This window comes from Papio anubis, chromosome 14, assembly GCF_008728515.1.
Source record: "Papio anubis isolate 15944 chromosome 14, Panubis1.0, whole genome shotgun sequence".
Taxonomy (NCBI): domain Eukaryota; kingdom Metazoa; phylum Chordata; class Mammalia; order Primates; family Cercopithecidae; genus Papio; species Papio anubis.
Genome location: NC_044989.1, coordinates 31827494 through 31839370, shown reverse-complemented (window position 1 = coordinate 31839370; position 11877 = coordinate 31827494). Strand labels below are relative to the sequence as shown.

Genomic DNA, 11877 nt, shown 5'->3' with positions numbered 1-11877 from the left:
CTGTCCTCGTGGAATGCCGCATCCACGAGCCCTAGGTGCTCTCCATTTGAGGAAGTTGGCTGGGGGAGGGGGCTTGCCTTGCGGCTGCGTCCTGCTCCCCGCGCCCTGCCCCCACCTCCCAGCCTCTGCTGCCGCTAAACCCCGGAGAGCGGAGCGTGCACGTTGAGATTCCTCGGCGGGCTAGGCAGCGGTGCTGGGCATGCTCAGTGGGCAGGACCCGTTAGAGTGGCGAGTAAGGAAGCGTTGGCTCTTCTCGGGTCTGCCTTCCCCGGTTCAGGCCCCGGCCCTGGGCTTTTGTGTGCGCGTAGCTGCAGCCGCCGCTGCCTCCTCGCGGGGCTGCCCGACCCCAGATGCCGTCAGGCCTGTCCAGTTTCCGCCGTTAACCTCGCCGCGCGGCCGGGAGGAGGAGCGGGGCGGGGCCGGCGGCGGGCGGCCGGGCTGGAGGGCCCTGCCGGGGGTGGGGGTGGGTGCGGGGAGCCCCGCGGGGGGTGGGGGGCGGGGGCGGGCGCGGAGTCACGGGGGTGGGGTCACCCGCGGTGGCTCGAGGAGGCCAGCTGGGAGGGGAGGGGGCCGTGGGGGCGGCTCGGCGGAACCAGCCCCGGCTGGGCAGCAGCGGGGACGCCAGGGGCCGGGGCCAGGGCTTTCCGGGCTTCGGTGAGGCCGCCGTGGGCCCCATCTTCCGGCGGTGGCCGGAGTTTGTGGTGATTGTTGCTGCCGCCGCCACCGCCCCGGCTGCCATCTCCTCCTCTTGGGCCGCCGCCTCCTCCTCTTCCTCCTCCTCCTGGGCCGGGCTGTTCCCCTCCCCGCTGCCGCCTCCTCCTGGGCTGGGCCCGCGGTGTCTCGTCCCCTCGCGGAGCCGCTCCTGCCGCCGCCGCCGCCTCCTCATTCATCCTCGTGCACCATAGGCGGCACAGGCACCAAGATGTCCAACCGAGTGGTCTGCCGGGAAGCCAGTCACGCCGGGAGCTGCTACACAGCCTCAGGTAGGGCCCCAGGCCGCCGGCCCGCCCGCTGCCGCCGCCGCTCGCTCCCCACGCCCGGCCGGCCGAGGTCGGCGGCCCGGCTTCGGCGGCGGCGGCGGGCGGGGACGAGGGCGCGGACGGGCGCCGGGCGCGGACCGCGTGGGGAGGAGCGAGCCGAGGCCGGCCTCGCTGCCTCCCCCACCCGGGCGGCGGCATCCCGCGCCGGCAGCCCGGGGCCGGCTGGCCTCTACGCTCGCCGAGCTGGGGCGCAGAGGAGCTGTAGCCTCGACAGCCTGAGCCCTCCCTCGGGACAAGGCTCGAGGAAGGAACGTGTTCCCGGACCCACGCCGACTTGTCGCCGCCTCTGGCTCGCAGGAAGCGGGCGGCCGGCCGCTGCCACCCCCGGGAAGGACGGTGTGCCCGTCGCCGAGCCCCGGTTGTCCACGCCACAGGGCAGCGACCCTCCGCCCTCCTGCCGAGTCAGGGACCCTTTCCTTTCCTCTCCCGTTTTCCTTGCCCTCCCCGCTGGCCGTCTGGGGAGTACCCTCGCCCAGAGGGAGTTCTCTGTCTGCCCCCGAGCCTCCGCGCCCGCAGCCGGAGAGGAAGTCTTCTCGCCCCGTGCCTCTGGCGCTGGAGAAGCAGGCAGCGTTTCCCTGCACCTTTAAGGGGCTCCGCTGTCTTGCAAGGAGCGAAGGGTAGCACTTTTTCATGTTACCAGACTACAGGCGAGGTCTCTGCATGGGGAGATCTGTCAGAGGAGGGCCTTTCAGGGATTTGTCGCTTTGTATGCTGGGGCTGGGTGGAAGTACTGCTAAGCAGGGGCTTGGGGGTGTGGGGGCTCGCAGCTCTTTTGTCAGTGTTTGCATTGTTACTGTCATTCACGAAAGGGGCAGCTGGAGATGGCATCAGCACTTTCCCCGACCAGTGGCCCCAGTCACTGGTCGCTCAACACCAGGCAAGTGCTGGAACTACCTAACCAATTAAGTTTAAGCTTTGAGCGAGTTGAGTTTTCTGTCTCCACTGTCTAAAGGCATTTTCAAAGTTCTTTATGTAAAAGTGTAGGGACTTTCCCTTTAATAAAGCGCTTGTCAGAATGCCTGTTTTCTGGGATTATTTTCAGGAGTCACATTTCTGGTATGTTAACAAAGAAAGTTCTACTGTGATTCCTCATAGTCTTCAGTCATTTGGTATTGGCTTATCAATAACTAGACCTAACTTCTCGAGGTGAATCGGATCATGTTTCCCTTTGCAAAAAATTGACTTGGAGAGTGACATGGCCTGTGAGAAAGCAAAGATTTGGAAGAAAATTCATTTCTCTGAGGTTGCTAAACTAGCTCATTTAAGACAGGTACCTTACTGAAATACATGACTCACTGAAGATTTTCTGTGTTAGGGAGACACAAAAGAATTGTGAGGATTGGATTTGCAGCTATAGCTAACAGGTAGTTATAGTTTTGCATTAAGCAAATATGACATTTTATGGTTACAGTGGCTTCCCTTCATGGTCCTAAAGTACTTCATAAACATTTAATCAGTTCTGAAAGCCTGAGAATGCCAGTTAAATTATTCTTGTTCAGCGTATGGGGAAACATGTGGATATGTCACCCAGGCTGGAGTTCAGTGGCTCGATCTTGATCCACTGCAACCTCCGCCTCCGGGGTTCAAGCGATTCTCCTGCCTCAGCCTCCCGAGTAGCTAAGATTACAGGCGCCCGCCACCACGCCCAGCTAATTTTTTGTATTTTCAGTAGAGACAGGGTTTCACCATGTTGGCCAGGCTAGTCTCTTAACTCCCGACTTCGTGATCCGCCCGCCTGGGCCTCCCAAAGTGCTGGGATTACCGGCATGAACCACTGTGCCAGGCCAGAAGTTCAGTGTTTTAAACTTTTGTAGTAGTTTGCAATTGAATGTGGGCAAGTGATTCTGGAGGAATTTCTATAGATTCTTGAACATTCTTTGGATAATCTTATAGGGCATAGCTTACGCTTTGGATTTGGAAAGACTTCTTTGGTATTCTAAGATGAATTCGTTAATCCAGCTCAAAACATTCTGTGATTATTGTTATTTATCAACAATGAACTAAAAGGACTATTTTCTTAAAAATTCTAAGTGTATTGTTTTCCTAAATTCTGAGTGAAATCAATAATGCCATTTTTGGTAATGTGCATTGTCACAGAGAACCTTAAAATTAAGACCACATATGTGACAATTTTTGGGGGAGTTGGTGTGTGACTTTTTAAACTTGAGTAATAATTGAGGGTATATTTAAAGCAATTCAATTATAAAAGCTTATTTTGTATTTTAAAAATAGATGAAATACAACTACAGATAAGTAAACTTCGACTGGGTTTAGTAATGCCTGTCTTTAATATTTGCCAGTGTACCTACATTGATAACATTGACCGTTGGAAAAATTGGACTTGTATTGTGTTATTTCTCTAGTATATTAGTCCTAAAAAAGTGTGAGTAATAGGAGATGGAGAGATGTTTGTGGATTGTCATTCTGTGGTTCCTACAGCATTCAAGTTATGTCCATAGAATTAATGTGTTTAATTACTGACATAAATAAAGGTGAAAACACATTTGCTTTAGTTATATAGCTATTTCAGAAAAAAATTTGTGTACATATATAAACACACATATATCTTTTTTTTGTTTACCCCTTGTTATATGCTAGATCGTTGATAGAGAGTAACATAAATTATTTCCTGCCGTCAAGGAATTTTCAGTTTATTTGAAGTAAGTAATAACTTTTAGGGCAGCAAATAAATATCAAGTAAGTTGAGATATGCTTTTGGGACTTCTGAGGAGGGTAGAATCATTTTGGGGTAGAATTTGAATTATGCTTTGAAGGAAGAGTATTTGAACAGGTTTGGAGCAGGAGGAAAGAACATTGGATTGGGAAACCCCAAACAGATACAGAGGCAGGTAAATGTAAATAGTTCAATTTAATAAGAATGGAAGGTACACAGGGGCATAATTCATGAGCCTGGAGTAGTAGGCTGGTCCTACTGTACAGATGCCTATGAATGCCAGGCATCATTGGGACTGGACTTACTTAGTTGAGAGTGAGGACCAATGTGATGTTAATAGCATTTTAGGAAAATTAATCTCATAGGACGATTCATTCTCACTTCTTTTCTTTTCTTTTTTTTTGAGATGAAATCTTGCTCTGTTGCCCAGGGTAGAGTGCAATGGCACTATCTTGGCTCACTGCAACCTCTACCTCCCGGGTTCGAGATCCCTCTGCCTCAGCCTCCTGAGTAGCTGGGACTGCAGGCTCCTGCCACCACGCCTGGCTAATTTTTGTATTTTTAGTAGAGATGGGGTTTCATCATATTAATCTGGTCTCAAACTCCTGACCTCCTGATCCATCCTCCCAAAGTGCTGGAATTACAGGTGTGAGCCACCACGCCCAGGCCATTCTCACTTCTTTATGTGTGTGCAGCAGGGATCAGCAAACTAACTGTGGCCCATACCCCAAATGTAGCTGCAGCTTTTTTTTTTTCTTTCTTTTTTTTTTTTTTGGTAAGGTCTAGTAGCTAAGAATGATTGTTAATATTTAATGGGTTGTTTAAAAAACAAACAAAAACATGAAATGCTGTAGAGACTGTATGTGACACACAAAGTCTGAAATATTTACTGTTTGGCTCTTCATAGAAAAATTTTGCCAAATCCTAGCTAGTGTAGGTTAGTGGTTGTCAAAGTTTGATCTCTGGACCAGCAGCATAATCTAAATGTAGTCTTATTTTCTCTAGATTTGCTACTGCTTTCATTCCATTATTTTAGGCCCTTATCTTCTGTCAGGATAATTACAACTGTCTCCTAATTGTACTTCTTTCTGCCAGTCTTATCCCCTTAAATCCATCTTCTGTACTGCTACTTGAATAGTATGTTGGCCAAATCATTCCTTTGATCATTTCCTCGCTGATCTGTCTTGCCTGTTGGATTAAGGTCTAAGTCCCCTCATAACTTGCCATCTTCCTATCTCTATTACTGCTTTCCCCTACCCCAACCCAGTTGTGATTTTACCCCCGTTAAATGACATCTAATAGTTGTTCATTGTTTCTTTAAATACGTCATGCTGTTTCTTATCACTGTGCTGTTGCACAAATTGGTCCCTCTGTTGAAATGTTCTTTGTTGGGATAATTCCTACTCCTCTCTTAAAGAATCAAGTATTAACACCTCCAAGAAACTTACTCTGGTGCTTTGCCTCCCTGACGTAGTTTTTGATGTTACCTGTATATGAGGTAAGCCAGGTACCATGTCTTACTCATTTTTTGTACCCTAAGTATTCAGCATAGGCTTTGTACATAGTAGATGCTCAGTAAGTATTTAACTGAATGTTAAAGTGCTTGGCATATAGTAGGCATATAATTAGCAAGTGGTAGGTATTGGTAGCATATATGGACAGGTACAAATGTTTACATCCTAAAGAGCGGTGGGGCTGATGTGAGACTGCTACCATTCAAGTCTCTGATTATGGTATAGATGAAGCATCTTGGTGGTAGGAAAGGATTACAAATCCTGTTGTGCCAGTTAGGGATCCAGTGAATGTAAGATTTTTAAAGTGTGACATACTTTAAACAAGTTCAGTTAGATGAATAAGTACATTCACAGAATGAGTATTCAATTCAAGAAACACATCAGTACTGGAGTTCCCACCAAATGCCCCCTCCCCATTCCATGTTCCTTGTATTCTAAGACCGTAGAAAAATTTTGTCTGTTTTCCAATTCTGTGTCGGTAAAATTATATAGTATGTATTCTTTGAGCTTCTTTTTTTTTTTTTTTTTTGGAAACGGAGTCTGTCTCTCGCCCAGGCTAGAGTGTGGTGGCTCAATCATAGCTCACTGCAGCCTCAACTTCCTGGGCTCAAGTAGTCTTCCTCCTTCAGCCTCCTTAAGTGTTGGGATTATAGGTGTGAGCCACTGCACCTGGCTCCTTTGAACTTTTGCTCAACATTACATTTGTAAGATTAATACGTGTTGTATTGTACTTTGTTCATTCTGTTGTGTAACAATTCCAGTTTATTCTACTGTTGGTGGATCTTTGGGTTTTTTAGTTTTGCTGCTGTGAACACTGTTATACCTTTTTTTGGTGAATGTATATGTGATTTTTGATGGGTATATGCCTTAGGGTGGAGTGATTAGATCATGATCTATGTAAATGGTAAGTTGTTTTTTTTGGAGTCCTACTCTGTTACCCAGGCTGGAGTGCAGTGGTGCGATCTCAGCTCACTGCTACCTCCACCTCCTGGGTTCAAGCAATTCTCCTGCCTCAGCCTCCCGAGTAGTTGGGATTACAGGTATGCACCACCACACCCGGCTAATTTTTGTATTTTTAGTAGAGATAGGGTTTTACCATGTTGGCCAGGTTGGTCTTGAACTCCTGACCTCAGCTGATTTTCTCCCCTTGGTCTCCCAAAGTCCTGGGATTACAGGTGTGAGCCACCGCGCCCGGCCCCATATGATAAGTTTTAGTAGATTCTGCTAAAGTTTTGCAAATTGGTTTTACAAATTTACACTCCCACCAGCAGTGTGTAAGAGCTCCAGTTGCTTCTCATCTTTGCCAACACTTGGTAATGTCAGTCTTTTTATTTTTAGTTATTCTGGAGGGGTGTGTAGTGATATTGCAGTGTAGTTTTAATTGGTATTTTCCTGGTGCTTAATGAAGTTGAGCATTTTTTCATGTTAGGGACCCCATGTTTATTGGCCATTGGATATCTGCTTTTGTGAAGTGTCTGTTAAATCTTTTGCCCTTTTTTTCTATTGGGCTGTTTACTTTTTTCATATTGACTTCTAGTTCTTATTCTGGCTACATTTCTTTGTTAGATACATATTGCAACTATCTTCTTTTAGAATCTTGGTGCATTGATGGATTAAAGTGCTTACTTTTATTTATTTATTTACTTATTTATTTATTTGAGACAGGGTCTTGCTCTGTTGCCCAAGTTGAATGGCAATGGTGTGATCATAACTCACTGCAGCCTCTAACTCTTGGGCTCAAGCGATCCCCCTGCCTCAGCTTCCCGAGTAGCTAGGATTATTAGGCATGTACTATCATGCCTGGCTAAGTTTTACAATTTTTTGTTGAGATGGCGTCTCGCTCGTGTTGAGGCGGGTCTTAAATTCCCGGTCTCAAGCGATTCTTCTGTCTCAGCTTCCTGAGTAGCGAACTACAGGTGTGCGCCATCATGCTTGGCTTAATTGTTAAAATTTTTTGTAGAGATGGTGTCTCACTTTGTTGCTTATTGCCCAGGCTGGTCTCAAACTCCTGGTCTCTTTTTTTTTTTTTTTTTTTTTTTTTTTGAGACTGAGTCTGGCTCTGTCGCCCAGGCTGGAGTGCAGTGGCCGGATCTCAGCTCACTGCAAGCTCCGCCTCCCGGGTTTACGCCATTCTCCTGCCTCAGCCTCCCGAGTAGCTGGGACCACAGGCGCCCGCCACTTCGCCCGGCTAGTTTTTTGTATTTTTTAGTAGAGACGGGGTTTCACCGTGTTAGCCAGGATGGTCTCGATCTCCTGACCTCGTGATCCACCCGTCTCGGCCTCCCAAAGTGCTGGGATTACAGGCTTGAGCCACCGCGCCCGGCCTAAACTCCTGGTCTCAAGCTGTCCTCCTTCCTTGGCCTCCCGAAGTGCTGGGATTACAGGCATAAGCTACCATGCTTGGGCAAATTCTTAATTTTAAAGAAAGCCAGTTTATCAGTTGGTTAGTGCTTTTGTTGTTTCCCATTTATGAAATCTCTACCTACCTGAATGTCATGAAGTTACTCTCCTGTGCTTTTCCCTAAGAACTTTATCTTTTTATCTTTCATATTTAGATCTATAGTTCATTTGGTTGATTTGAGCATATGTCTGCTGTGTTTGTGAAGTGGCCGGACATTACATTAATTTTTTTTGTTGAAGTAAACATATATTGAAAAAGTATACAAATCAAGTATATACCTCGGTGGATATTCACAGATTTAATATGCCCTGTGTAACAAGTCCCTATGTTAAGAAATAGAACATTTCTTTGCTTTTTTTCCCCTGGAAAATGGTGGTTATAGTATTGATGGTACATCTTATAATCACGGCTGTCATGGAATTGAGGAAATATCAAAGTCTGATAATTTCAAAGAGCATTCTTGAAGTATTTCTATGATATATATCTTAAATGCAGTTTTAGTTTTTGTTTTCATTAATTCTATGTTTCTAAACATTTAATAAAATTATATCAGGGTTCTATAGCTGGAAAACTACAACTTAATTTTTTTGGCATGTACCTTAAGTTTAGGAGTGTAAAATATTAGCTGTAAGTTTGATTGGATTAAAAAAAGATAGAGTGTCAAAATAATACATCTTGGTGTGTGGGAAATTGAAAAACTGAATAATAAAAATACTTCTCTTTGGAAAGACTAAATATGTAATAAAATTTAGTTTCAAAGTGAATTATTTTATGTTACTAAATACTGTTTTCTGCATGCTGATTTTTCTTTGCATCCCATCCTATTTTACCTTGCAGAAAGGCAAGAAGGAAAGAACAAATTTAATAGGCAAACTGTTGATATGATTGCTTGATTACTTCTAGTTTGCAGTTTCCTTGTCCTTTCATATGCAGTTTCCAAGTCAAAATCATCTCCTTCTCTATCTCCATGGTTCCTGTCAACTACTTTTGAGTTTTTGTCCATTTGAAAGAAGATGAAAATGACAAAAAAAAGTCTTTCATTAAGTATATTTCATAGGTATATAACGTATGTATGTATATAATCCCTAATCTTCAAAAGGACCCTCCAAGGTAGGTATTATTTCCATTTATGGATGTGGAAACAATGACCTAAGTTGAGTAACTTGTTTAAGGTATAACTAGTAAGTTGAAGAACCAGTCTGACTCTAAAATTAGAGTTTAGTATTAGGGGCAGGAATGTATGGGAAAATATGCTGCCAGAAACGCTGAACTTACTCTGTCCCACTTCATTTTCCCCAAACTACTGTATGGATATTTGACTCATACGTGTATATTATGTATATATGTATATTATTTATGGCTTATATAAAGGATTTCCTCATATATATATATTTTGTTTTGTTTTGTTTTTGAGACAGAGTCTCGCTCTGTCGCCCAGGCTGGAGGGCAGTGGGGAGATCTCGGCTCACTGCTACCTCTCCCTGGTTCAAGTGATTCGCCTGCCTCAGCCTCCTAAGTAGCTGGGTCTACAGGCATGTGCCACCATGCCTGGCTAATTTTTTGTGTTTTAGTAGAGACAGGGTTTCACCATGTTGGTCAGGATGGTCTGGATCTCCTGACCTCGTGATCCGCCCGCCTTGGCCTCCCAAAGTGTTGGGATTACAGATGTGAGCCACCGTGCCCGGCCGTATATTTTTAATTGTTACAATAATCCTATAATTAGGTATAGGGTAGGTAATGCAGGCAAGTCTTTAATTTTACCCTCACCTTGCCATTTTATGGATGAGAAACGAAGACTTGGAGGAGGCTGCGTCATCTGAATCATATTACTTGTAAATGGTAGAGTTGGGTTTTGAACCCAGGACTTCTGGCTAAAGCTTACTGTTAAGAAGAAAAACTAAGACTTGGGGGAGGCTTGCATGAGTCGTAACTGGTAAATTACAGAGCTAAGATTTGAACCCAGGACTTTTGGCTGAAGCCTACTGTTCTTTCCATTTATCGCTATGCCAGGGTAAGTGAGCAGTTGAACTATTTGGAATCAGTAAACATCTTTGTAATTGTCAAGTAATATCTTACATTAAAAAATAATAAATGTATAACTAAAAACATGAATGCTGAGTGTAATATAAATATAATACATATATAATATAAATACTGACAAAATAATTGGTATATTTGTATATTTTTATTAGGCTAGTCCTAGCATTTGAATTGGACGTAACAAAATTTATGGCACTTCTGAAGAGGCCTTATTTAATATTCAGCAATTCAGTATTGAACCAATTGATTTCTGCTATGTGAAAGGCACTGCTGATGGGACTAGGTGTATAGCAGGGGATGAAACAGACAAAAATTCCTGGAGTTTACACTTTAAATGGGGGGACAGATGATGAATAAAGTAACTAAGGAAAATTGGGTACATGTTCTTAGGACCTCTTGAGGGCTGTGTCATGGAAAAAAAGAAAAAGAAAATACATGGTATGCTAGATAGAGGAAAGTGCTATGGACAGTAGCAAAGCACAGCTGGTGCATAGGGAATGTTAAAGGCTCGGGGGTCGAGGCTGCAATATTAAATAGCATTGAAAGGGAAGACTTCAGCCGGGCGCAGTGGCTCACGCTGGTAATCCCTGCACTTTGGGAGGCTGAAGAAGGCGGATCACTTGAGGTCAGGGGTTTGAGACCAGTCTGGCCAACAAGACGAAACCCCGTCTTTACTAAAAATAGAAAAAATTAGCCGGACGTGGTGGTGTGCGCCTGTAATCCCAACTACTCGGGAGGCTGAGGTGGAAGAATCACTTGAACCCAGGAGGTGGAGGTTGCAGTGAGCTGAGATTGTGTCACTGCACTCTAGCCTGGGCAACAAGAGTGAAACTCCGTCTCAAAAAAAAAAAAGGGGGGAAGACTTCACTGAGATTACATTTGAGTAAAGACTTGAGCTGGGTGCTGTGGCTCAGGTCTGTGATCCCAGCACTTTGGGAGGCTGAGATGGGAGGATCGCTTGAGCCCAGGAGTTGGAGACCAGCCTGGGCAAAAAAGTGAGACCACCATCTCTACAAAAAATAAAAAAATTAGCTGGATGTAGTGATGTGGTGATGTGTGCTTGTGGTCCCAGCTACACAGGAGGCTGAGGCAGGATTGCCTGAGTCCAGAAGGTTAAGGCTGCAGTGAACCATGTTTGCACCACTACATTTCAGCCTGGGTGACAGACTGAGGATTTGTCTCAAAAAAGAAAAAAAAAGCCTGAAGTAGGTGAAAGAACAAGCCTTTTGTATTATTATACATTATCTGGGGATAGATAATTTTAGGCAGAGGGTACAGCAGATTCAAAGGTTCTGAGGCTAAAGGAGGCCTGGACTATTTGAGGAACACCCAGTAAGCAAGGTCATTGCAGCTGAAGTGAAGTGAACTGGAACAGAGTAGTGTTATATGAGTTAAGAGGTGGCTGTAGACTTTTTGAGACAGGGTCTTGCTCTGTTGCCCAGGCTAGAGTACAGTGGTGCAATCATAGCTTATTGAAACCTTAACCTCTCGTGCACAAGTGACCTCAGTCTCCCGAGTAGCTGGGACTGCAGTCAGGTACCAGCGTGCCTGGCAAATTTTTGTATTTGTTGTAGAGATGGCGGGGGGCGGGAGCGTCTCACTGTATTGCTCAGGCTGGTCTTAAACTTGTGGACTCAAGCAATCTTCTGTCTCAGCCTCCCAGAGTGCTGGGATTACAGGTATGAACCACCGTGCCTAGTCTAGAAAGAGCTTTTACTTGAGTCAGATGGTCATTGGAAGGTTTTGCAGTTGATGGCATGATCTAATTTAGATTTAATAGAATTACTTGGCTGCTGTGATGAGAGTAGTTGAAGGCTGGGGAGTGGTGAAAGCAGTGGCAAGGGCAGAACCAGGGAGACCAGTTAGGAGGAAAGGAGTAACCCAACTGTGAGATGTTAGTGGCTTGAACTGAGTGGTAACGGTAGAGTTGGTGAGAAGTGGTTGGTTGTTGAATATATTTTGAAGATAGAGCTGAGAGGATTTGCTGACATACTTGAAGTATGGGGTGCGAAAGAAAGAAAGGAGTCATGTTTATCTCTTAAGGTTTATCCCCGAGCAGTAGCAGTGATGGAGTTGCTATTATACTGAGATAGGGAAGACCTAAGAGGAACAAGTTTGGCGAGGGAAGGTTAGGAGCTCAATTTTATTATGTTAAGTTTGAGATGTTCACTGTACAGTCAAGTGTATGTATGAGTCTGGAGTTCAGGG

General features: G+C 45.1%; 1 protein-coding gene across 3 annotated transcripts in view; it reads left to right on the top strand.

Moving 5' to 3' along the window:
* The first annotated feature begins 124 nt into the window (after positions 1-124).
* The window catches only part of MEMO1 (mediator of cell motility 1), a 143785-nt gene continuing 132032 nt past the window's right edge, over positions 125-11877 (top strand). Inside the window, exons 1-2 of one of the 3 annotated variants that reach the window (XM_003908479.5) lie at positions 125-232; positions 906-983. In XM_003908479.5, the coding sequence (XP_003908528.2) occupies positions 923-983 (61 nt within the window). In that variant the 5' untranslated portion in view covers positions 125-232; positions 906-922. The remainder of the gene's footprint in view (positions 233-905; positions 984-11877) is intronic. The other 2 variants (XM_031655045.1, XM_017947414.3) reach the window with 2 other exon arrangements.